The sequence below is a fragment of the Oryzias latipes genome, chromosome 4, assembly GCF_053564925.1.
Source record: "Oryzias latipes strain Hd-rR chromosome 4, Olatipes_Hd-rR_3.1".
NCBI lineage: Eukaryota > Metazoa > Chordata > Actinopteri > Beloniformes > Adrianichthyidae > Oryzias > Oryzias latipes.
The window spans coordinates 26,756,242-26,782,430 of NC_136240.1; the positions used below are offsets into that span (position 1 = coordinate 26,756,242).

Genomic DNA, 26,189 nt, shown 5'->3' on the forward strand with positions numbered 1-26,189 from the left:
TATTGGCTCTTTTATTTCCATTACAAGTTTATTTCCAACATTAGCAAAGTATTCATTTAATTCATTTGCAATAAGCATTGGGTTTCTGATCTGAATATCATTTTTTTTTAAATAACTTGGATACTCTTGTTTCTTATTGTTTTTTTTTGGTTAATTTGTTTATTATTTTCCAAGTCTCTTGCATGTGTAATTTGTGTTGCTCAATTAACTTATGATAATACTGTTTTTTAGAATTTCTTATTATATTCACCAATTTATTTTTATAATTTTTATATGTATTTTCTGCTTCTTTACTTTTTTCTTTTACAAACTGTCTGTATAGTGCATTTTTCTTTTTACAAGCCTTTTCAATACCTTTGGTTATCCAAGGCTTTTCGTTATTTTTTTTATGACTAATTTTAATTTTTGGACAGTTTAAATTATAAAGCTCTATGTATCGATGCAGAAAGGCATCATAAGCTTCATTCACATTGGTAGAAGCATAGATTTCATTCCATGTTTGATTACATAGAGCCCTCCTAAATGAATCAATGTTATCAGAACTGCAACACCTTATCCATTTTCCCTGGGTCTGTGTATACATTTTCTTTGAAGACACATTTTTCAACACTGCAAACACAGGCAAGTGATCAGTAATATCACAAAACAAAAGGCCTCCCAACATTTCTTTATCAGTTCTATTTGTGAATATGTTATCTAGCAACGTTGCTGATTCTGTGGTTATACGTGTAGGCTTATTAATTATTGGGCATAAACAGTTGCCATACATTGAGTTGAACTCTCTTGTTTGATTTAAACCAGTTGGATTAATTAAATCTATGTTAAAGTCACCACATACTATTTTTATTTTATTTGTGCCCATAGTATTTAAAACTTCAGACATTTTTTCATTGAAGTTGGCCATATTTGTTCCCGGTGGTCTATACACACAACTAATCCATATCTTTTTTGAAAGACCATCTTCTATTTCTACTGTGATACATTCCAGAACATTATCAATAGAGTAAGATAATTCATTGACAATTTTGCTATTTATTGTATGTTCAATGTATAGAGCCACTCCTCCACCTTTTCTTTTATTTCTATTGGTAGTATAAAGCTCGTACCCCTCAAGGTTGACTTCCACCATCTTGTTATCATCAAGCCAAGTTTCTGATACAGCAATCACATTAAATCTTTTTAAAGATTTAAGAAACAATTCTATAGAAGAAAAATTCTTATATAAACTTCTGCTGTTGAAGTGAATAACTGATAAGCCTTCTTGAATGTCCACATTGCTGTTAAACTGTTCCACTGTATAATAATTACAACTAATTTCAAGATCATTATAATAGTTTGAGTCCGGGTCAATGTCATTTTCAAAGTCATGCTTTGTGTTTTCAGATTGATCTTGGATGTATGAATCAGACTGATTTTCTGTACACAGCAATAAGTGATCCTTTGTAGCTGAGTTAACTTTGCAACTTGTTTTATTTTTCATTGTATTGTCTGTCATAATTATCAGGCATCCAGTCCAGTTTGAACAGTCCCAAACCCGATCCCAGCATACCTTCTTATGTCAGTCATTTGAAACGGTCCAGTTCTTTCATGTTCCTCATCATCATTGAGCGTGTAGATTCCACCCCGTTGGGTCTGATGTAAATTTTCCCATTCCTGGTCCAAGTTGCTTGAATTTTGTTTTGCTTCTTTAGCAGTCGAGCACATCTTGCTATTTCTGCATTTTTTTTTTGTAAGACTTTCGTTTATGTAAACTCCAGAGCCTTTTAATTTTTTTGATTGTCTCAGTAGCTCAATTTTTTGCTTTACAGAGATTACCTGCACAACAACAGATGATTTGATTTTAGGATTTTTGTTTGGAATCGTGTAGCAGCTGGAGATGTTTTGCTTTTCCAGAGTGATATTCTTTGTGTTCAGAAATTGCAGGAGTTGTTGTTCCAGTGACTTTAATTCCTCTGTAGGAGCGTCCTCACCTTCATCCACTCCAGATGCTACTTTGGCATAACTGCGATGTTTAGTTTCAAATCCAGTGATGATAACATCTTTGTTTTTTGCTAGTTGTTCCAGATCATCAATCCTTTGCTCCAGGAGTTCAATCTTGTGGTCTTTTTGAATAATTATTTCTTTCAGTTGCCTGATATCCTCAGGGAGATCCATGAGACTTTTTTGCTGAGTCACAACTTTACTTATCTCAGAACTCATAAAGGATAGTGATTTTTTAATTTCCTCCATCTCTTCTGACAATTTTTTGGTTGCCATTGTTTTTTACAGTCCAAACTACTCACATGTGTCCAAGTTAGTAGGTAGATTTGGTGAGGCTGCTTTGTCTTGATGGTTCAGGTGTTCTTCAGGCTGAACAGGCCTGTGAATTGATTCCCCAATATTCCACCGAATATCCAGCTTTAACTCGGAATATTCTTCAGATATTTTAAGAGTTTGTAGATTAGGCACTTGAAGGCTGTAGATCAGTGTAATTCCATTGGATCATGTAGATTTTAGTGGGATTGTAGAAGGCCATTTAGCAGCAGCAAGCAGCAGCTGCTAAAATAGATCAAAATGATCGGCGGTTCGATTCCCGCCTCCTCCCAGTCAACTGTTGTTGTGTCCTTGGACAAGACACTTCCCCCTCCCTGCCTCCAGTGCCTCCACTGGTGTGTGAATGTGCATGAAAGGACAGTGATGGTCAGGGGGGCTGCCAGTGTGCCCCAGGGCAGCTGTGGCTACATCAGTAGCTACCATCACCAAGTGTGTAAGCACTTTGAGCGTCTGGAAAGCGAAGATAAATCCAATCTATTATTATTATAATTAATAACAACCAAAAAAACAAAAAGGCACAAATGTTTTTGTCTTTTTTCCTTTTATTGCAAAGGTTTGTTTGCTTTGACCTCAAATCCATTTGAACAAAGACGACATGCATCAAAATTCAACTGGACCAAAATGTTCCTCAACTCCTGCAGCATCTAAAAACCTGCACAGAGATTCCTGCATAATAAAGAGCTGAGACTCTGAGAAACAACGTTAAAGCCTAAGAGGGGAATCTAACCAACTCAGTGGACACTTCACACCAGATTACATAACACACAGTGGACTTTGGTTCCTGTTATTGCTACAAAATTGACACTTTTTCAGTGCAAATCTGTATTTCTGCTCTGGGAAACATTTTCAAATAAAGCAATAAATACAGAACAAATCCACACAATTGATTGTCAAAAGCTGGAGGTTTTTATCCAGCTGCGATTGTTCCTTTAGCCTCTAGTTTACCTGTTACTTTAAAACCCAGGCCATTCAAATACACACAAACAACACATGTATTATTGCACGGTAACCCCATAAAATTGCATATTTCAGTGAAAGTAATAGGAGGTCAGTTCATGCACAAAATAAAGGAGCTATACTACAGAATTCCTGATCAGGGAAACATATTTGACCCAAAAACACTTTTTTTTCTCTAGAATTTGATCAAACTTGCCTGAATTTTTTAGCATAGTTGCTGAGGTTCTTGTACAAGCACATGTCCTTATTTTTTGTCATCGTGTAGATAAGATGTGGAAGTAAAAAAAGAAAAAGGCTTTGAATGCAGAGTACTTCATCACCTTTAACGTTGGCGTCCGGCTTTTGTTTTTTTCTACGGGACGCAGCGGTCGGGGCATGGCTTCGATTCCACAGACATACGCAAACACATTCCGCCTCAGCAGAGGCTGCTGGGAAGCACTTTTTGGGTTGGTTGGTTAGTGAGGAGCTGATGTGGCTTCCGGCCGATTGCCTGGAAAGGACTTGAACCACTCAAACCTTCAGTGAAGTTCAAAAACGACTGCTTTACTCGTCTCTAGGCAAAAGCACGCTGCTCTTGGCCAAACAGGAGCAGTCCAGTTGTTGCTTATTTCGACTGTGAGAATCGTCCTCGTCCACAGACCGTTGAGCATCTGCTCCCCTTTTGTTCCGTTTGAGCCCACGGGAGAAAAGCGTCCCTACAGGAGAACTGTGCGCAGGGGGGCGTGGAAGTGAGGTGGTCTGTGGGCAGCGGGACGTGGAGAGGAAGATTGGGTCGTCATGACACTCCAACCAGGAGAGAAGCCGAGTTCATGGTAGCTTCCTGCCTTTTTACCTGAAATAAATAGGAAAGATGTTCAGAGACTTGACTTGCATAAATGCTTACCCAATAACCCGCTACGTTAGTGACAGCAGGAGTCCATGTAACTTTAACCCGGATCCTAAACTGAAGGAGCTTCTGTTAACTGTCATGGATGTTCTGGAATACAGCAAACCAGGTTGACGTATGACCAGTCAGGGACTTGGATTTGGTAGTGATATATGGATGACGTCCCCTTCAACTCACGGAAGTACCAACCGGTGAAAATTGATCATGACGGTCGGAATTATGTCACCAAGTCTTTCATACATCGGACTAAAGCTGTGAAAGAAAAAGTCTGGACTTTTTTAAAAATAGGCTCAAATCCTAAATATTAGTGGAACAAAAGGGAAGACACTCGTGGCCACACACAATTCCAGTGGAGATCCAGGAGAGGAACTGAGGTTTTGAATGATGAATGATGAACTGAGTTTTAAAGGACAGCTGTAGGTCAGTTTGTAGAAAAATCTTGTTAGTAAACCAAAAACAGACATAAGTCAGAAGAATGGGTTAATGTGGATGTTAGGCGGAACTTTTCTGATGAAACCGATTAAAATGGTGTTTTTGATATGTTCTTGTAACATTTTTATGATATGGAAGATATATATGAAGAAAACTAAGCTCAAATTTGTATTTCTGAGTATTTCTTTATTCAAATCGTTATGAATCAGGAGCCGACGGAAAAAACAGTCTAAAAATACATTTTTGTGACTTAGAATATACGCTGGGCGGGCCACAAGCTCCCTGCTTCCAGCTCTGAGCAGCGGGGAGGGGAAGGGGGGCGGGGTTGCTCCATGCCAATGGTCCCGCCAACAACTCAGAGGCAAATTTCTAATAAACTACTGGAGATGTCCAAGAAACACAAGACAGCATAATCATAATTAAAGGAGCAGTGGGGACACTTTGAAATCAGATAAACAGATGATCAGAGAGGGACTTTAAGGTGTTATGGTCAGAGGAAAAAGGCTTTTAGTTTTTTAATCCCCAATTATTTTAGAAGAGTGGGGGTCTCACAATTTGCGCACAAAACTTTTGTATCTGAACCAAAATGATTTAAATTGTTGTTTACGTAGAACACTATCTTCATGTTAAGGTAAGTTGTGTTTGTTTTACAGACAAAGTCTGAGTTGACACAGCAAAGCAGGGGAGACTATACCTTTGACAGGCCAAGGGAGTGAAGAGGAGGAAGAGGAAGACGGGGAGGAGGAAAGGGAAGTGACAGTGGAGGAGGGAATGGAGGGAACAGAAAGATGTTGAAGGGAAGAGATCCTGAGTTGGTTCTTCTGAGACTCAGAGGGGAAGAAATGGCAAAAGTGAGACAAAAAAAACAACAACAAAGCTTTTCACTTTGAGGATCAAACGCAGATGGAGACACCGTGGTTCTGTCCAGAAGATGCAAAACTCACCTGTAAGTTGGTCTTTGCTTGCTGCAGGACATCTCGAGTTCTGGACACTGAAAACAAACAAAGCAAAGGTCAATCCTATAAACCTGTACCTGCAGGGATCTGAGTTCAAAGGCAAAAGCTGACGTTTATTCTGCAAGATTATCATTACGACGCAGAAGACATGTTCTCCTGACAGCTAACTCCAGACTCAGAAATACAGCTGTTTGTGGTTCTGTGGTGAAAAAGCCTGAAATGGGGTCAAATGGAGAAGTGAAAGGCTTACGCTGGCTGACTATAAAGCGCTCCATGCTGTCTTTGGTGAGGTCGGAGCTCCTCAGTCTCTCCGTTGCGTCCTTTAGAGCCTGCTCTCGCTCTGAGAGCTGCAGGCGGAGCGACGACACCTCTTCCTTCAAGGACTGGGTCTGCACAAACAAACAGCTAACTCAGGGGAGGGCAGAACACTTTTAAAGCCCCACGGCGATGACTAAATTGTGTTTTTTTTAACATGTTCTTGTGGCGTTTTTCTAATAACCATTTTTTAAAATAATAATAATACTTTTTCTAATATTGGAGACACATATTAAGAAAATTAAACCCAAGCTAAAAGTCCCGCCCACATCTCAGAAGTGAATTTCTAATGAACTCCTGCCACTCTTCACAAACTATGTCCTGGTTTTATGATCTTGGCTAAAAGTGACATAATCCTCATTAAAAGACCACTGGGAACAATTTGAAAATAGATCCAAACATCAGATAAGAATTTTCTTCTAAATTAAACTAATTTGCTGAAATTATGACGTGCTGTTTTAAAGCAGAAAACAAAAGAACAAAATTGTAAAGATTGCTGTGGTCCTTGGTCATACAAATGGTTTCATTATAAAAATGAAACAGATGTCACTTCCTGTTTTACTTTGGCAAGTTTATTCGTTTTTTTTTGCTTTGTCTATTTGGTTCTAATAAAGTTTTGCTCCTCCTCGTTGTTCATCATTCCACCTCCTGCTGCTAAACATCTTCGGATGGTACACAGAGTGAGTTTGGATTCAGACCTGCGCGCTCTCCTCTACGTCAGCGGTCCAGAACATCCGGGCCAGAGCGTCAGCATCCTGCAAAAACTCCTTCAGAGTTTGAGTGTCCGACAGCAGCCGTCTCACCATTCCTGAGACTGAAGGCTGGAAAAAGAAGCCCAGATGATAACAAGCAGACTAATGAATGAAGACACGGACATTCAGTTGTACAATTATTTATAAGAAGTTAAATTGAGCAGAAAAAGGAGATTATTGTCTGACTTATTTCCAGCTAAAAATAATACAGCTAAGTTACTCCAAAAAACATCTGACCTACATGATGAAGAAAGGGTTTTGCCTTTTTTTTTGTCTTCTCGTTGAGGGCAAATACTTATTTACCCTCAATAAAATGCAAATAAATGTATATCAATTCTTTAAAGTGGATATCTGGATTTTCTTTGTGATTTTCCATCTCAGTGTTGAAATGAACCTTCCATTAAGACAGTGCTTCTCAAATAGTGGGGCGCGCCGATGTGATGCCAGGGGGGCACGCAGTAGCAGCGGTATTAGGCACAGCTAAAACGGGCAATTGTCTGGGGCGCAAATTTAACGCGCGCGCGGGGGGGGGGGGGGGGGGGGGGCACAGCGGCTAAGTGCTTGGAAAAAAATTTGCGCCACTGTTGGTTTTGTTACGGCTGTGGCCGTATTTGGTTCTGTTTGTTCTGGGGCATTGTTAAAAGGGGCGTAACAGTTTCCTGCTCCTGTCACGCGTGTGTAGGAATGAAAGGGGAGGGGTAGAGGTCTCAGGCTGCGTGGTGGAACGCGCACGCGAGCAGCCTCTATTGCGCAACACCAAGATAATTGTGTGCCTTTAGATGACTCAACTCATGCTAATTATGTCATTCTTTTTGAACTATTTTAGACATTTTGATGGCGTGTCTTCATTTTCCATCAATGAATTCTTTGTTTGCCTGTAGTTTAGTTAGTGTCAGTATTTGACATAAAGACAGCAGGTAATACAGGAAAACAGCTGCACTTTATGAGATCATAAATAAACAATCCATCATTTAGAAAAAAAATCAAAACAATGTTTTTTACCTATTTCTTCAGACTAAAAACGTTAAATATATTGGTACATTTAATAGTATTTATTGAATGAATTATTTTTCTCAGCATTAAATGGTTCAGTTGGTCAAAATGTTTCTAGTTTAAATAATGACTGACAGATTCTTTATTTCAGGCACTTTAAGCTTCTTTTCTGTTTTAGACTAGAACAGGGTTTCTGTGGCTAAATAAAGTTAATATTTATTGAAAGTGGATTTATAGGGGGGGCCTTGCAAAAAATAATTGAGAAGCACTGCATTAAGATGACAGACTGTTCATTTCTTCTTAAGTGGGCAAACCAACAAAGTCAGCAGGGGATCAAATACTTATTTCCTTCACTGCAGCCCTTTCAAAACATGACAGAGTGGACCAAGTCTGCCCTCTTGTGGTGTTTCTGCTTCACCTTGTAAAGGTGGACCTCGTGTGAGGCGTTCAGGGAACAGATGGCCGCCTCCATCTGAAGGAGGAGCGCATTACTGTCAAGAAGCAGCTGCTGCAGAGCTTTGAAGTCTGCTGCACGGCCGACATCGCAGAGTCCATCAGATGTCACAGCTTCGGAGAAGAAAGATAATGGAATTAGGAAAAAATAAAGGCACAGTGAAAACTGGATTATCTTTCTTCTGTCTCACCCAGATGGGCTGTCCTATCCTGGTTTTCTTTGCGGTAAAGCCGTAGAGGGGAGGAGGGACTGCAAAGCCCGGTGTCTCTCACGGGAGGGGAGACCACATTATCTGCAGGGAGACATTTTCATCATAAACCCAATTGGAAGCTAAATATGCTGCTGAGCGTTTCTCCGATGCTGACCCTCAAAGAGACACCTCCTGGCTCCACGCTGCCCGTCTGTCGGCCCGCTCAGCTTCTCCAGCTGGAGGTGCAGCTCTCTGGGGTCCAACATGGTGCATCCTGGCTGGCAGCCGTCTCTGGCCTCGCCTGTTGAGGTGATAGTTTTCTTGTCATTTAAAAATAGTGCAACTCAGGATTTGTAACTAAAAAAAACCCCACACATGCACATAACTCTAAATATGTGCATAAAGACAGGTTGTTAAGGCATTTGTAAAGCAAAACCTTTTTTTTTAAATGATGCAGTGTGAGGTAAACATGAGTCTCACCAGAGTGTGTGTTTGCAGGAAGGGGGTTCGGTCTTCTGTTAGTCTGTGCCTCAGTTTGGAGAGAAAGCAGCAATCTGCTGCTCTCACTCAGCTGCTGCTGAAGGACGCTCAGCTCGTGCTGCAGCCTGCAAACATGGCACACCTTTGTTTTCAGCTTCTTCTAATCCATTCTTGACATTCTCTACTTTTTTCCTGTGCAAAGCGATTACCTGTTGATGGTTTCCTGCTTTTTCTGCTTCTCCTGTTTTAGTTGGAGAATCTCCTGAACGTGGGCTTCAGCCTCTGCTTCCAACTTCCTGCTTTGCTCCGCCCACGTTTCTGCATTTAGCTCCGCCTCCTTTAGCCTGGACTGCTGCTGCAGCATTGCATCCCTCAGCTGCTCCACCTCCTTACTGCCTTCTATGGGGGCACGCAATACAAAGCAATTTTTTTTTCTCATCACCTTTCAAAAAGATCTTTTTTCTGTGTAAAAATATATTTTGAGAGCTACCTCTGGCCTGCTTTAGCTGATTCTGCAGACTGATGTTTTCCTCCTTCAGGAGTCCAACCTGACAGGAAATCTGGCTGAACGAGTCCAGACCCTGGATGTAGATGTTGGTGGGAGCACCTGCAGAGGACATGGAGGAGCAGGACTCATTCAAAGCTTAGTTCAGATAGAAGAAAATCCCTTTCCAACTTTTTATTTGAAGGAAAATATATTTCTCATGAGTTAATATGGTGGTGAGACTCAGGTGAGGCTTTGTTACCTTTCTCTGCAGCGGTACGGCACAGCCGCTCCTCCAGCTGCTGCCTTAGTCGGTCGTTGGTCTGGATGGAGTCCTCCAGTCTCTGCCTCAAACTCCTGATCTCTCTCAGGTGTTCCTTCATCATGTCTGATGAAGGAAAAAAAAGACAAACCGCTTGTCCTCAGTCAGGACTCTGACTATGAAAGAAGCTGACACTAATCTCATTAAATTGGGTTCAACAGAAATTAATTTAAAGCAAAGTCAACACAATTTTTAGGATTTTGAATTATCTTCCGTTCAAATAACTTAACCGTCTTATCAAATAAGTTCCTATTTTTTAACATATTCTCAACTACACTTATTCATCACCAGTCAGCCTCATTTTCAGCTGTCTTACACTCCACCTACATTCAACAACTGCTACTTTCAATATAATTTATTGTTATTCATTTGTTATTTTTAAATGATTAAGATCTTTGCATTTGTGTAACAATTTCTGAAATCCTTTTAGTGTTGCTCTGTGTAGTTTTACAATTTCATAACAAATTCAAGTTAGTTTGTTATTTTTATCATTAAATTTTCCACATTTTATTTCTGTTAGAGTGGAGCAATCCCGCCCCCCTTCCTGTCACCCATCTGTTTCCACACTCTCCCACTAGCTGACAGCCCTTCCAAAAAATGCCTGAGGAATATTGGAGCCATGCAGCCGTGCAGTTTGGAGCCAGATCCCAGCTCAGACGAGGAAAACAAAGACGTACATGGATCTGTTCGTCAGCAAGTGGATGCAGTAGAGCAGGGAGTGTTTAAGGAAAATACATCTTTTTAACCGTCAGCTCAAGTATATCAAGAAGTAAACTTTATGGACAACAACTTAACCTTTTTCTCATTCATTGTTTTAATATAAATTGAATTTCAAGCCTCAACCTTTGTAGCATCTTCACATTAAATCAATCACTAACCTCCATGGCTGGCGCCTGACTGGTATCCTGATGATCCTGACGACAGATCTGCGGCAACTCTTGCCGTTTGGGTGCCGTGGGCCATGCCCCACAATGCACTGCTCTCCAGCAGGCTGGCCCCAGCCTTCATTGCCAGGCTGGCATCCAGGCTGCTGCTGCTCGCAGCACTGCTGAAGGGAGAGGGCTGGAGCCCCTGGTAAGGCAGAGGCAGGAAGTCTGCTGACTGCTGGTGGGTGAACGGGAAACCCTGAAGAGGTTTGGGCTGAGGAGTAGAAAACCCTACAGAGGAGGAGAGAATCAAACACAGAAAAATGAAACTAAAGTAAACCACAGAAACAGCTGGATTGGACTTTAGAGAAACCCTGAGGACTCTGGAAAGCTGCAGTGACGTTTGATGACAGTAAAGGTCATTCTCATAATTGAGCAAATTAAGCAGAGTCTGCAAGCTCCAACCAGAGCATTCCTCTTCAAGCAAAAGTTTTTAAAGAACTAATGAAGAATGACTGCAACAGAGAAGCAAAGAGACGAGCAAAAAAGACAGAAGTGAAGGCAGTTGGAGGGATGAGGATTATTAAAGTCGGTCATCTGTCACTGTGCTGCACAGCCTGTTCATCCACTGGGAGCAAAACCCAGTCTGTTTAGAGCAGAAGAGACTTCATTTGGATCATAGAACTCCCCTTTCTATTAGATGATGATTGGATCAGTTAAAATGTACAGGACCTCTAAAACAGAGCGTCAAATGCTGGTCATGCGTAACTCTCGTGCCTTTTTTTTCTTTTTGACACTTTTTATTGCTTTTATTGCAGCTGAAATGTTACTTTATTATGTCAGTGGGTGGAGCCGTAAACACAGCCATGTTTAGTTTGTTAGGCTTTGCACTCGGTCACACACTTTTACTGTCTGCCAGCTGCCGCTGCAGCATCTGCAGCTCCCGGTGCACCTCCGCCAGAGAGAAACCACCCCCGCCGCTGCTGTGGCAGCGCGCTCGGGGGTTTGAAGGGAAGGAGGAGGACAGGAGGGGAGGGGGAAAGGGAGCAGAGGGGAAGGCTGACGCTGGAGCTGGGAGAACAGAAGGAGAAGGAGGGTGAAATGAAGAAATTCAGAAATAGAGGAGGGTCGTCTTGGAGGTCCTCCCATACCTGTCTGACTCAACACTTCTGTTGGTTTGTGAGGTGAGCTGAAGCAGTGCATGCTGGGACAACTGAGGCAGGACTGTGTGCGGTGGGAGGAGATGATGGATGAAGGGACAGACGGATGGCGTGACATGATGCCATCATGAGAGTGACAATCTAGAAATAAGAGGAATTTCAGATGACGTAAAACCAAACTACTGATGAAAAAGTGGCCTGATTTATAAAATGATCATCAAACAGTGTCACATGAAGATATGCAGAGTAAATTCAGCATAAGAATTAGAATATTTGTCCTTTTTTTAGTATAGATTAACTCTGATTAATTTAATTTGGATCATTTTTACCTAAAGCTGCCACTTTCATCACAAAGACTCTTATTTGACTGTTTTAGAATACAGAGAATTTCAGTGAAAGTCACAACCCACAAATGGAAAAAACTCGGATCAGTGGAGAACTTTGCAGAAATGACTGATGGAAATCCCCAATTTCTAAAATCCTCCATAAAACACGTGCTCAGTGGCCTTGTGGAAGAGTGTCCGCCCTGTGACCGGAAGGTCGTGAGTTCTAATCCAGGCCGAGTCATATCAAAGACTCTAAAATGGGACCCAATGCCTCTCTGCTAGACACTCAGCATTAAGGGGTTGGATATGGGGGTTAATCTGCTAAATTATTCCATTACTTCAAAAGAAACTGCCTTATTTATTTACTTTTGGCATTTTTCAACATGGTTTTTACATTCATCCCATTATCTCAATGGCTTACATGTTAGCAAAATGAAAAAAAAAAAAAAGTCTTCAGAGCAGCACCTCACACCGAGCTCACCTGTGCAGATTCTGGAGGATGGCTGAGTCTCCTCCTGAAGGGGCTCGCTGGCTCCGTCAGAACCCAAATCCAGCTCCTCGTTGGTGGATCCATGCTCATCCGACACGTAGGAGATGCCATCTGACTGGTCTGTGATGTCAGAGAGGGCGTGGCTGCTGCAGGGCGTGTCAGAGCGATGATGCTGGGTGAGTTTGGCGCGGAGAGACTCGATGACCTTGTCTTTCTGCTGCAGCTCCTTACTGAGCCTGTTCAAATGGACCCACAAAGAACAGCCTTCAGGTTATGCTGTTTATCAGTTACATCAGATAATGAAGGTGTTCAGTGCCACAAATGCAATCGTCAAAGCGCAAACATTTAGAGTTACAAGTTTCAATAATTATAAAAAAAGTATTCAAAAACATTTACATAATTTTTATAACCAGTTTTTACAAAGATTTTTAATCTAAACACTGAAAAAACAAAAACCATTGAAATACAGAACCATTGAAACAAACTCCAAATATCAGATTTTCAAACACAATTTCTGTCTAATTTCTATTATTGGTTAATCTAAACCAAAATTTTAAATGTCTTTTAAAAAAATAATTTTACTATTAATTTCGTAAAAAGCAATAAAAAAGCAAATAGAATCTTTTGGGCTACGTTCACACTGGTCTCGGCAACGTGTGCTCAAGCGGCCACTTTTACCTAAAAGTCTATGTGAACGCATGCAAAGCACATTTTGGGCCTCCGCGTTCAAAACTCTTGAGTTCATGCGTAGCCATGCAAGTTTCTACAACAGTTTTTGGGTACTACGTACACGTGCGCAGTGACTGAACGTGCATTGAAAGCTAAACCAGGTCAAACTTGAACCAAATCAGGGACTCGGGTTGGGTTGTGACTTTCAATTCACGGAAGTGCCAACTGTTTGAAAATTGATCTTGGAGGATAAATGAATAACTGCAGTTTGTGTCTGCATGGAATTCTATGACACTGAGTCCTTCGTATATCAGAATAGAAAATGCCTGGAGGAAGATTTATGAGATTTGCACCGCTTCAACATTTCACACTAAGTCTCTTCCAACTGTGCTAGTAAACAGAAGAAGCCCCTCCCTGCTTGTCCAGTGTGAACACCATATGCTAAAAGCGTGTTCAAGAACTTGCGTTCAGGGCGTTTTTGAACGTGCATCACATATCCGATGTGTCCATAGCTTAAGGTTTAGGGTGAAGGCCACAATAATTTATTTTGCTGGACACTGTGCTGGCTAAAAACTGCATAATCATAGGTCAAAGACAACTAGGAACAGTTTCACAACGAATCAAAATATGATCAGAGAGGGATTTTAAGCATTCTGTAGCTTTTGAGCAGTTGTCATACATCTAGTGAAATCCAGTGTTAAAGGTTGAACAATCTAGAAATGAATACTCTTAGGGAACTAAAATATGTGTCTATGAGATTGAAATGATTAGTGTCAGTCTTCTGACTCATAGTAACATTAGGTTTTATCTGGACCAGATACCAGGTTCTACCACCAACTGAGAAATAAAGAACAGAGTTGAAAAACATGTCATTACTAATAGCGTGACATTACCTATTTCCCTCTAATTAAAATTACAATTGTTTGAAGGGAGGGCTGCAAGGTGGTTTAATGGTTAAAGTTCATGATTTGTAACTGTTTTAAATTCCTGCTGGAACCTTTCTGTGTAGAGCACATGTGTCAAACTCAAGGCCCGGGGGCCAAATGTGGCCCTCCATATCATTTTATGTGGCCCCCGAGAGCATAAAAGTTTTTCATTTCTTAAAATAAAAAATAAAAATTGGTGTGTATTTATTCATATCTAGAGGGAATCTGACTTGAAATATCAGATTGGGCAACTATACATGAGGACTTAAACACTGTCCATCTAACCTAACCTGACAGAATCAAATTTAAAAGGATTTATGCTAGAGTTACAAGCAAACAGATGTTTTCTATGCAACTGTAATTGTCACTTTAAAAAGTTACAATAAATAAATAATTAGTTGTTTAACATTAAGGAGTAGTTACATTTATTTTTCATTACATTTAGTTACATGTATAAGTTATATCCGGCTCTTTGAGGACAACCACTAGACTGATGTGGCCCTCGGTGAAAATGAGTTTGACAGCCCTGGTGTAGAGTTTGCATGTATGGGTTTTCTCCGGGTTCCTCCAACAGTCTAAAAACATGCTTCATAGGTTTACATATATATATACATATATGCAGACTGGCGTCCTGCATAGTGTGTACCCCGCCTTCAACCAACAGGAGCTGGGATAGGCTCCAGCAACCCCATAAACCCAAAAGGGATTTGATTGGAAGATGGATAGATGGATGGATAGAATTCATTCAGAGAATGTTAAACGTGTGTGAAGTGCATAAAAATGCTGTTCTTCCCTTGTATAGCTAAGGCTAAATAATGGATATAGAGTATGTTTAAGTAAAAGGTTTATAATAAGGATATTCTAGAGAGAACTGTTTTGTTTGTTTTTTGCGGACCTAAGGTTCCACTGATATAAAAAAAAAGTTTGAAAAACAGACTGGTGTGACGTTAAAATCTCTTCAGGAAGTAATTAAGTGCTGGGAAGAGTCGCAGAGCCAAGTGACATTAAAGATAATAAGCAGCTCCTCAGCAGGTGTGTGAGTCAGGACATGAGCCGGAAGCCTCTTAGGGGCTCACGTGACATCACATCAGGTCGCTGTGGGGGTGGGGGGGCACTTACTTCCTCAGCGTTGACATTACCATAGAAAGACATTCTATAAAGGAAACGGAAAGGAGCAACAACACGTGCGGTGTACAGCTCTGTACACAGTTGTGCCCCCCCCACCACCACCCCCACCAACAGCGGATTCAACTACCAATGATCTGCTGGTGGGCAAAAATCCAGGTCACACAAAATCAATGCCATGTGTGGTTATGCAAACATTTGTTAATTATCAGCAGCTTATGCCCTTCAGATGGTGGTAAGCATCAAAAAACAAGTATTTTATGGTCTGCTGGTTCAGCTTTTTCTAGTAATATTTTATCAATACATTTAAAATATTTTTGTCAAAATTCCCCCTGATTTGCAAAGTCATTCCGATGATAAATCACTATAAAAAATAATATAATATAATATAATATAATATAATATAATATAATATAATATAATATAATATAATATAATATAATATAATATAATATAATATAATATAATATATACAAAAAAGTATTGTGTTATAAAATTGTAGTCATTGACTGTATAATAGAAATGGACCATAGAAAATAACTTACTTCCTTATCTAACCAAATGACATTAATTTAGTCGACATTTTTTTCGCAATATGGATGTCGCCATGTTGTAGAGCCAGATGACATCGGTAAGCACTGATAGACAGATAGATAGATAGACAACTTTATTTATCCATTTGGGAGGTTCCCGCATGGAAATTGATATTGAAGAGATTGATTGGTCCGCATCAACGTTTTTATCGCAACCACTCTTTACAATTAGGAGTGAGCTTGTTGGAAGTCCACACCCACTTGAATGCTGGAACATGGGGGCCAGCGGGCTCAACATACTTTTATTGATGCATCAGATTGGCCAGTTTATCACTTGAATATTTTGCAGTACAGAAAAAAATCTGAAAAGAATTAAGATTGTCAGGAACAGGTTTAAAAAAAAAGGTATCAAAGCAAGAATGGTTAATCTGACAATTTGCATGACTGAGTAATAGCTGTTAATTTCACTTCATTTCTTGAAACCAGCGAGTACTTCCTGTTTGGAACAGGGGGGGGGTTGGGGGTCAGTCCAGTTCTTATATACAGTCAACGACTGTTATTCAAAATGCTTATAATGAAATTAGAGTTTCCAAGTAAATGAAATGAATAAATATTGATGAATCATGTAATAAAATGGTTATAGTATAACGGGGTGGGATTATATAAGTTCGCTTCCTTCCACTCCCTTTCAAGCAATATTTATTAATTATGTCTAATTATCCTAAGTTTGATTAGTTACTGTATAAATGTATAACTGATGATTATATTGTTTTTGTGTATTATTTCTATTTGATTGCTTGAAATAAACCATTTCAAATCAAATCAAATCAAATCAATAAATAATGTCACAACATTTACATGATTTATATTTAAAAAGTTGCTTTGATGTTTGGGAATAAGAATAAGTAACAAAATATATTCATATAAACATTGTGCAAAATAATGTCGATTTAATAAAAAATAATATATTGGTTGATTGTTTATTTTTAAAATATTTTATTTTCTAATTAAAGTATGAACATCCATATATTTGAACCTGACAGATGCCAAGTAGATTTCTGACTGTAAATAAAAGTAGAAAAATGATTTTTTCTTAATCAAAGCAGATTGGACCTTTCGGAGCGAGCCTAAACAGGTCATCTGTGATCTTTGAACTGTTACAAATTACTGCATCAGAAACCAGCATCCATTAGGAGATGAGATGTGCACGGAAACTGAGAAAAGTACTGAGTGGAGATGATTTACACGGCCTTCTGGCCAGTCATGTCAGCATTAAACGCAGTTTTTAAAGACCTGTCGTGAAGACCTATTGAGACAGCTTTTGAGGGAATATCTAATCATTTTAGTTGTAGAGACCAAACTATAAATCTTCTAGGTTTATACTTCCTGTACTGATAAAAAAAATGCCATTTCAGGTCACATTTCTGCAGCTTCAAGTCACACATTTCTAATGAGGCTGCAGCAAAGACACTGCAGCCATGGCCTCTGTTGCGTTGTCGCCTCTTGTGGGTCTTACTTGTCGAGTTGTGTGAGCATGGCTCTCCTCTCCCTGTCAGTGTGCTTCCTCAGCAGCAGCAGCTCCCTCTCCTGAGCCTTCCACTCCCACAGGGAGAAGGAGAACAGGGCATCTCTGTACAGCGGGCTGCTCTTTGACAGCATGGTCTTCCACAGGGGAGCCATCGCCGTCCTTTCAGGTCCACTTCACCTCGTCTGTTTGGCGGCTTCCCTCATCCTACCTAAATCTCTGCCTTGCCCTGCTTCCAACTCCAGGGTGAGTCCTTGATTTCCTTGTGGCTCCGAGGTCCTGAACCTTGAGTGCGAGTGGAGTTTTGACAGAGATCAGGTGAAAAGAACAGCAAATCCAGATTAGGTGTGGGTTTCCCAGGGAGACAGATTTTGGTTCCCTCTTTCCAGCCTGCACAGATGGAGCGCTTGAGCCAGAGCGGCGGGAGGAAAAAACCCCAAATCCACTAGTGCAAATCGGTCAGACGCAGGACAATCACCAGCCGAGCACTTCAACTAGAGTGGAAAGGGAGAGTCCTCCTCTCTGCAGAGCCATTTATCTTTGTTTATGCTTCCTGAATCCGTTTTTTTTCCTGTAAAGAAAAGCCTCTCTCTGCCATTCTGGACACAATCAATCATCCCACTAGCATAGAACCAGTCCTCCAGGCTGAGATGTGGTGACGAAAGACAGGATAGATAGAAGGGACGGATGTCCAGATCCCCGAGGTGCTCGTGTGTTCACGCTCCAGCAGGCATCAGAGTGGGACGCTCTGGATGAATGATCGTCCACAAAGCTGCTTTTTCTTTTAGGATTGTAAAGTAAAACCAGCAGCTGCTGGGATAAGAGGCTTCTTACAAATAACAGCACTTTACGTCCTGGTAGCTTGATCTAAATCATCTGATGTATCCTTCAGAGTCATAATCCAGGTTTAAAGTGAGTTCTACAGCAGCTGAGTGTTCGGCCCCATGTGCTGCTTCCCATCCGCCGAGGCAAAGAGATGCTCTCTCTGCAGAGCTCCGCCCTTACTGTGCTCTCCTCCTCTCCTCGTGACCCATTTCCCTCCCACTTGGAGGTCTTAATAACTTAACCTGATTAGAGGCACCGACCGACATGCCCTGAGCCTGCACAGCACAGAGCCTGAGCTGCATTACAGCGGCCGCCCCCTGCACCGACATGCATGTTTATCCGCATTGCCGGGCATTGAGCAGACCTTCAGAGCAAGCTTTTTGATGGCAGGAGTGCAGGAGTTTAATGTATGTTTTTACATCAACATGTCTGCAATAATCCATAAAATTCAACACTGTACAAAAAGACTGCCTGACAAAATAAAATCTATATTTTATATAAAATTTATATTTTTTTGTTGCTCCATAAAAAATGCTCAAAATGATCAAAACACTTTCTATGAAAAATGATTTTTATTTTTATTTTATTTTACTTGTTTTAAAAAAAAAAACAATGACAGGTTGGGAGTTTTATTTTGAAAAAACATTACTGCTTTCCTTGTTTATTTCAGCTTCTGTGCATCACCTGTTCTTCTTTTCACCAGATCTCCTTGATGTTGGCAAACGTTTGTGCAGTTTGGTCCACTCTGGCTTTGCGCTCTGCCCCAGAGGATGTTTCTGACCAGCACTGCAGCCGCACCACTCGCCGTTTTAGAGCCCCAGATTCAATTATTCATCAAATTTAGTATGAGATAGAGGAGTGAGACTCAGAAGAGCTGTCTGAAAAGGGTTCCTGTTGATCTGGCATCATGAGCTCAAATGATAATTTAAAAAACAACAACACTGTTACTGTTACCCACAATCCTTTGCTTTAATGTAGACTGTCCCTGCAGTCTGAGTGACGTGGATGTGGCAAAAGAAGTCACTAATTCTCCTTCACATCTGGCAACCCATCTGTGACGCATGTTTGACACATATGCAAGCACCCCCCACCACCACTACGTCACAGCGCCCCCAATTGTCTCGTTATTTCCCTGAGGGGTGGGTTTAATTATTCCCACAGACCTGTTTTTTTGTCAGCGTTTTGACCTTTTTTATTTCTGTGAGCCGCTGTGGGGGCAGATCTTGGTGGTAGTAGCAAATATTCACCATCTTTGGTGGTAAAATTTATTTCCCAAAAAACAAGAGCAGCTTGGATTTTTTAAGCAATTTTATTCCCGTTTCTTTTTAAAAGTTGTATAAAATAGTACAACAGCATATTTTATGATATAGTCTTTCTAATGTTATCAGAAAGACCCTTCATTTTGGAAGTTACTCCAAAGGGATCAACACATAGAAGAAGTTTGGCTTAAAAAAAAGTTACAGCAGAAATCAGTGAAAAGTCTCTGCAACATTTATAATACACCTACGAACAGGGAGTCTATATGTATCTTTGTTTCTACCTAGTTTTAGCATAGATGTTAGATCAGGTGAGGCAGTGCCTCACCTGCCATCATAATAGAATAATAGTAAACTTAATAAAACAAATGACAATTTATTTGTATAATCATAATTTTCATTTTAATGCTCAAAATCTCTGTATTTTTTGTATTTCCTGTTCAATTACATCATAGGCTGTGAGGTGGAACAGCACTGAGCTCTGCCTCATGTTAAATGGTGTAATTCCATGTGAACTGGGTTGATTGTGTGCCTTTAGTTTGCTCAGCGTGTGCCAAAAATGTAATGCTTTATAATTATTTTCATACATGACATTTAAATTACATGTCTTCATTTTCCATTTAATAGTTAACAAGTTTCACGTTTGTTTATTTTGTGTTCGGATCTCACATAAAGGCAGGCAATAGCTCTGTCGCAACTGAAAAGGGCGCATGTGAGCTCGGATTTGTTCTTCGGTGGTTTCTAATAAAGTTCAACAAAAGTCTGTTATTTTGGTTGTGTCCAAATTCCTTCACTACTCACTAAATAGTGCACTATACAATACACTAAAATGCATTCGCCATTTTGTGGAGCTGTCCAAATCTGCAATTCCAAAATCCAGTGCCCATTTCCCAGAGGTCTTTGCGAAAAAAACTAGTCTGCATTGATGCTCACTAAATTGCTGATTATAGACCACAATGGATTGTGTTTGTGTCATGTAAAAAAAAGGGTACATCAATTTACTTTTATAAACTATTCAAGTTTTCATCATCAGTGAATTCATAAATTGTCTTTGTAAAGTGCTCATAGTTATTCGATTTTTACTTCAGGAAATTTGTGACATCATTTTTAGCGATTAAAAAAGAAAAAGTGAGCATGGTGACCGAAATGCTTTTAAAATCCACTAGATCGTCTCGCACTGCACAGCTTTTTTTCAAGAATGCGCATTTAGTGAGTTCAAGAAACCCGTGTCACATGCCTGTTGTAAATATAGCGCCAAGGATTGACCTGTGATGGATGGATGGAAGGATGGATGCTGATATGAGATAGGAAACAATCAGTTGTTGGTAGATCTATTGGGTTTGTCTGTTTGTAAATCAGACTTTGAAAGAGTCAGCCAACCTCACTGCAGGTCACTGATTTTTAAGGCCGTGTTACTCAGCCACTACGTACAAAGAGCAAATTTTCCATGTATGAAGTTTTGGTCTCTAGTAATACATGCGTGATATATAAAAAATTAAAATTCATATGGGTTTCTTGTGTTTGTCATTCGTCGATGTTCACAGATGTCCATTGAGGGTTTCAGGCTTTACTAGAATTCGGTTTTAAGCTGTTCAAAATTATCAGTCAGTTGAGAATTACACAGTCAATGCGTATTTTACGTAATTAATATGCAATTATCACGTAAATCTTAAGCAAGTGTGTGTGATTTTTGCGAGATGCATAGACAATTTTAAAGGCTTTCCATGAGCGTTCCACGTTTTCTGAAGGACTTTTCACCTATGCGCCACAGTTTATGTCGCATGTACGGCACACATTTCACATTGAAAGTACATATTTAGCACAAGAATCACAAATGATTTGCATATGAACAGCGCACTTTTTCCACGTAAATTTATGCATGACCAATTTTCATCTGTACATTATGCACAAAATGTATATAGTGTGACATGGCCTTAAGGGGATAAAGGGTTGCTGGTCTTCTTACAGAGTAAAACCAGTCACATAAAGCACTTGAGATGAGGCAGAAGTAGGAAAAACATTAGGATCTTTATCTTTAAATGTCTCCAGAAGGATGAAGAGGAGGCATCGGTGCCATTGACTTAACAGTTAGATCTTTAATTAATTAGTGGGACCCTGACTCATCACAAAGCGAGCGTCTGATAATTCTGCCCCAGGGAACAAACATGGATGAGCGTCATGCACCAATACTTTCCACTGATTACCACTGACTGCATGTCAACACGCAAAGGAGGTGGAAACACTGACCGGATGGCGAGCAGCTCCGTCTTCTCTGGATCCTCAGAGAGATCTCCTGTGAGGAAACAAACAAAAAAGACGTTTGCACCACTTTTATCATGCTCAAGCGGTGAAACCGTAAACGACTCACGTCCGCTGATCTTTGTGGCGACTCTTTGAGCCAGAGCGCTGCTCTGAGCCAGCTGCTCCCTGAAGCTCTGGCCCATGTAGAAGTCAACGTCGTTGGCCCTCAGCAGCTCCTCAAAGGATTTGGTGGTGTCCCCCAGGTGCTGGGTGAGGATGCTGCAGACGCTCCGCCCGTCCCGCAGCCGCTGGCGGAGGTGGGACAGTTCTCGGGCCTGAGCCTGGATCAGAGTGTCGAATTCCCTGTAAAGCAAGAAATACTACTCAGTTCCATGTCAGAAGAATTACCTGCAGGTGCTTTAGCATAACAGGGTTATGAATAGACTTTTACTACATTGAATTTTTCTGAATCTTTCACAGGTTTTTGATTAATTGGGCCAAAAGGGACGGCTTGAGTGCAGTTAAAGACCCATCAAAATAGTATTTTTATGCTTCCTGAATTTCCATTGGAAGCACACTTCCATTTGGGTTTTTTAACATGTTTTATTTCTGATACAGTAATAGAGAATGTTTTTAAAGAAACTGAAGCCCCAAATTGCATTTCTACGACAGAGTATTAAGGCCGTCATGAAAGAAAAAAATTACAATAATATACGAGAATAAAGTCATAAAATTATAAAAAATAAAGGCATCATTTTATGAGAATTAAGTCGTTATATTATAAAAAAATGGAGCTACACGGTGGCACAGTGGTTAGCGCTCTTGCCCCACAGCAAGAATGGTTCAAGTCCCGGCTGGGGGACCTGCAACAGAACATCAATGCGGGACCCTTCTGTGTGGAGTTTGCGTGTTCTGTCTGTTCACGCGTGGGTTTTCTCCAGGGACTCCGGCTTCCTCCCACAACCCAAAAACATGCTCTAGATTGTCCCTAGGTTTGGATGAGAGTGTGCATGGGTGGGCTCCAGCAGCCCCATGACCAAGGAAGGGACAAAACAGTTAAGAAGATGAATGGAAAAATAAAAAGAACACTATGAGAAAATAGTTTTGGTTTATGAGAATCAAGTTGTAACATTATGGGGAAAAAGTTTTATTTTTACGAGAATAAAGTTGCAACATTATAATAAAAAAGTTGTAAGGTCACGAGAATTAAATTGTAACATTCGAAGAAAAGAGTCGTAATGTTATGAGAATGAAGTTGTAACATTACAAGAATAAATCATAATTTAAGAGAATTAATTTAAACCATTACAAGAAAAAGTCTTAATTTAATAAGGGTGAAGTCGTAACTTTCTAAGAAAGAAATTATTTTACGAGAAATAAATGTTATTCGAAAAAAAGTTACAATTTTAGAATTAAGTCAAAACATGGGGAAAAAGGTGGAATTTTATGAGAAGTGAGACCTAACATTTTTTACAAAAAGTTGTAATTTTATGAGAATTAAGTCATGACATTATGAAAAAAAGGCATAATTGTACAAGAAAAAAAGGCATGCTTTTTTGAAAATGCTGTTGGTTGTGTTAGCCTCCATCCACATTCCGTTTCAACTACATCCTTCAATGCATCCATTTCTAATGATGCCATAAGACTTCAGTTCATCATAGCAATCCATGTGCCATAATGCATTTGGACCTGTGCAACTGTATCGACAATGGTGTCAAATAGGAGCGGATGCGCCGGAAATCCACTCCTTATGGGTCAAGAATTTTCTTCCGAGGAAGCCCAGTGTCCAGCCAATTATTTTCAATGTCCCTAAACTTACAATAAAACAAGTTGACTCACTAAAACCGAATTAGCATGAATTTAATCCCATAAATTCTCGATTTAGTACTTATCAAAAATATGCCTATTAATGTAAAATATGTATTTGCTCATAATTCCCCAAATAAATGTAAATAAATGTTGACATTTTTCTCCTAATTGAATGCCTTTTGAACTTTTTCCCCCCAAATTTTACAACTTTATCTCGTAAAGTTTCAGTTTTTCGCTCAATGTTTTACAACTTTATTCTGATAAATTGGGAGTGAGGGGCTGGAAGCTGGCAGGAGAGCGTGTAAACAAATGGGTGACGGAAAGTGGGGGCGGGCTTAGTCCAATCACCCCAATGGTTCCACCCATAACTCAGAGGTGAATTTTTAATGAGCTCTTGCTGCTTTGCAGAAACTATGTCCTATAGAAAATGACACAGTTTTTTTAGATTTTGCCTAAGAAAGGCATAACCATAATAAAAAGACCAGTGGGAAGGCTTTACAAAAGATGACCCGATTGGGGCTTTAAGAGTTAAACCCCTGCGGACTCTTTTGCTGTTGAGCTTCCATGAAAGCTTGCGTGGTTACAGAACAGCGTAATGCTGACAGAGACCGTGACAGACTGTCTGACGTCCACAGTGATTAATGGATCACTGTTCTGTTACCAGAATGTACCGCTTTTAATCAGCAAGAGCCTGATTAATCGGAATGCACTTTAATTGGGGCCTGCTTGAGTTTCCTATGTCCTTAACAAAGGCCGTCCAAGTTTAATAATCTTAGAAACCTTTTTTCTCCACATCCTTCCAGCTGACTCACCCTGGCCAAGTGAGAGACCTTTTCTCGTCAGACTGCCTTCCATCTTTCCTCAGCTGATCTTCCAGTGCGCCCACACGGGACATCAGCTCCTGAAGGCCCTTTTCTTGGCGAGGATGACAGGGAGAAGCCTGCACCCCTCCATCAGATGACCCCCAGCCTTCATCCTCCTCTGCCCCGCTCTGTGAAGCAGAGGGCTGGAAGGACCAGTTGACCTTCCGTGGCGTGGAGAGGTTGCTGGAGGTGGAGAGGGTGCGGAGGCGGCCCTGCAGCCCGTGGATCACCGCCTGAGAGCGGGACAGCTGCATGCGAAGGTCTTCCACCAGGTGCTGGAGGGACGACACCTCATCTCCATGACTCTGGGAGGGGGCTTTGGTGGAGCTGTGGCTGCCAGTGGAGGCCCACCACTGAGAGCGACAGTCCAGAGAAGTGCACATCTCCAGGTCATCAAACTCTGATGGTAAAAACCAGCAGGGGTTCATCAATAAATTGATCAGCAAGCAGATGGGTTCATCCAACGAATGGTCTTTAGATCTGTGAAAGTCCTTTAGCATATTTGGGTTTCAGTTTTACTGTAGACACCGTCCTGCTTCTATTCATAACAACGCTATGCTTGTGACTTCTTTTTAGTGGAACACACCTGCTAACAGGAGGCAGCAAGTAGGACAAGGACACCTGAAAAAACCAGCTCCACTGAGGTGATAGAGTTGGCCTCTGCTGCCCTCTAGTGTTTCTCTCATAGCTTTTTCACATGCGACTTTCAACCTTGAACACATACATTCTAAAAGTATTTACGCTCACTAAAACCCCCTATTATACACTCATGTCAGATGGATTAAAACACAGTTCTCAGAAATCTGACACGGTTTGAGGAGATCTTCCTGGTCAGACGTACCTGGGCTGCTGGCGTCTTCCCTCTCCGCTTCGTTCTCACTGCGGCCGCAGGTCTCATAGCCCAGGTCCTGCTGGTCCACCTGGACCTGCTTACTGTCCTGCTGCACAGCTGCTTCTGCTGTAGTGACACACAAAGGCAGATGAAACCAAATAACCCAAAAGTAATTTAAAAAAAAAATTTCCTTTGTTGATTGAATGTTATTCAACCCATTGTTTTCCTGTATCTCTTTATTTCTTTATTGTAGTTTTGTAGTTTATTATTATAGTATTTATTTATGGTCAACTTTGATCATCTCTTTGTGTGTGTGTGTACATATATATACACAGTGTGTGTGTATATATATATATATATATATATATATATATATATATATATATATATATATATATATATATATATATATATATATATATATATATATATATATGCCAACCTTTAAGTTTCATTTTCATTTAGCAATTTAGCATTCAACCCTGCATTTTGTTCTGGAGAAGCAGCTCCTTCTAGCTGTATTTGTAATTCAATTTAATTTAATTTAATAGTGTAAAAAGTATGTTTTTAATCAATTTTGAACTTTTAATAAAATGCATAGTAATACTTATATTAGACATTAAAATTACATGTTCTTTCCTCCTCTGATTAATTCAGTAGTCACTGTATTTACCTTTTTATAAATTTCAGCATTATTTGTTCATTTTTCATCATAGAGGGTTTTTAGCCATCCATCATGAAAAAGATTTAAATCATTTGATTTAAAATGTTTATCATCTAAAATTGCCCTAAATGTTCCTCAACAGATTTAGTAGAACTTTCAGCACGTTAAATCAAAGCTCACATTAGCAAAGCTAATTTGTTATTTAGCATTTTTAGCATTGTTGGGCTGCAAGCGTTTTTTCTTGTCTTTCATTTCTCATTTCAGTTAGCGTTTTTAGCCTTTTGTTAGGCCCCCCCTGGATCAGGCGTACTTTGTTGTATCACTTTTTCAGTTTGTTTTATTAAGTCAGAATTACTGTTTAGCATTAATCTACATCAATACGCTGAACCTTTTCTTTTTGGCTAACTTGTATTTCTTTCAGCAAATGTATCAATTCCTTTTTTCTCTTTTTGGTGAAAGTCACTGATCTACCTGGATTCACATTTGAAATATTTCTGCGTACTTTTGCCTTTTCATTAAAGGTGTGACATTCTAAAGGTCAGCTG

At 40.1% G+C, this 26,189-nt stretch overlaps 1 protein-coding gene across 22 annotated transcripts in view; it reads right to left on the bottom strand.

The window, feature by feature from the left end:
* Positions 1-2,837: 2,837 nt before the first annotated feature.
* pde4dip (phosphodiesterase 4D interacting protein) overlaps positions 2,838-26,189 on the bottom strand; it is a 96,848-nt gene continuing 73,496 nt past the window's right edge. For 6 of the 22 annotated variants that reach the window (XM_078946184.1, XM_078946180.1, XM_078946191.1 and 3 more), the window contains 20 exons: positions 24,990-25,106; positions 24,098-24,548; positions 21,604-21,839; positions 21,483-21,528; positions 12,368-12,612; positions 11,552-11,701; positions 11,304-11,471; positions 10,413-10,691; positions 9,475-9,600; positions 9,219-9,335; positions 8,938-9,127; positions 8,729-8,853; positions 8,424-8,549; positions 8,249-8,350; positions 8,023-8,171; positions 6,558-6,680; positions 5,795-5,933; positions 5,533-5,579; positions 5,283-5,409; positions 2,838-4,102 (listed from right to left, as the gene is read on the bottom strand). In XM_078946184.1, the coding sequence (XP_078802310.1) occupies positions 3,966-4,102; positions 5,283-5,409; positions 5,533-5,579; positions 5,795-5,933; positions 6,558-6,680; positions 8,023-8,171; positions 8,249-8,350; positions 8,424-8,549; positions 8,729-8,853; positions 8,938-9,127; positions 9,219-9,335; positions 9,475-9,600; positions 10,413-10,691; positions 11,304-11,471; positions 11,552-11,701; positions 12,368-12,612; positions 21,483-21,528; positions 21,604-21,839; positions 24,098-24,548; positions 24,990-25,106 (3,200 nt within the window). In that variant the 3' untranslated portion in view covers positions 2,838-3,965. The remainder of the gene's footprint in view (positions 4,103-5,282; positions 5,410-5,532; positions 5,580-5,794; positions 5,934-6,557; positions 6,681-8,022; positions 8,172-8,248; positions 8,351-8,423; positions 8,550-8,728; positions 8,854-8,937; positions 9,128-9,218; positions 9,336-9,474; positions 9,601-10,412; positions 10,692-11,303; positions 11,472-11,551; positions 11,702-12,367; positions 12,613-21,482; positions 21,529-21,603; positions 21,840-24,097; positions 24,549-24,989; positions 25,107-26,189) is intronic. The other 16 variants (XM_078946185.1, XM_078946172.1, XM_078946190.1 and 13 more) reach the window with 11 other exon arrangements.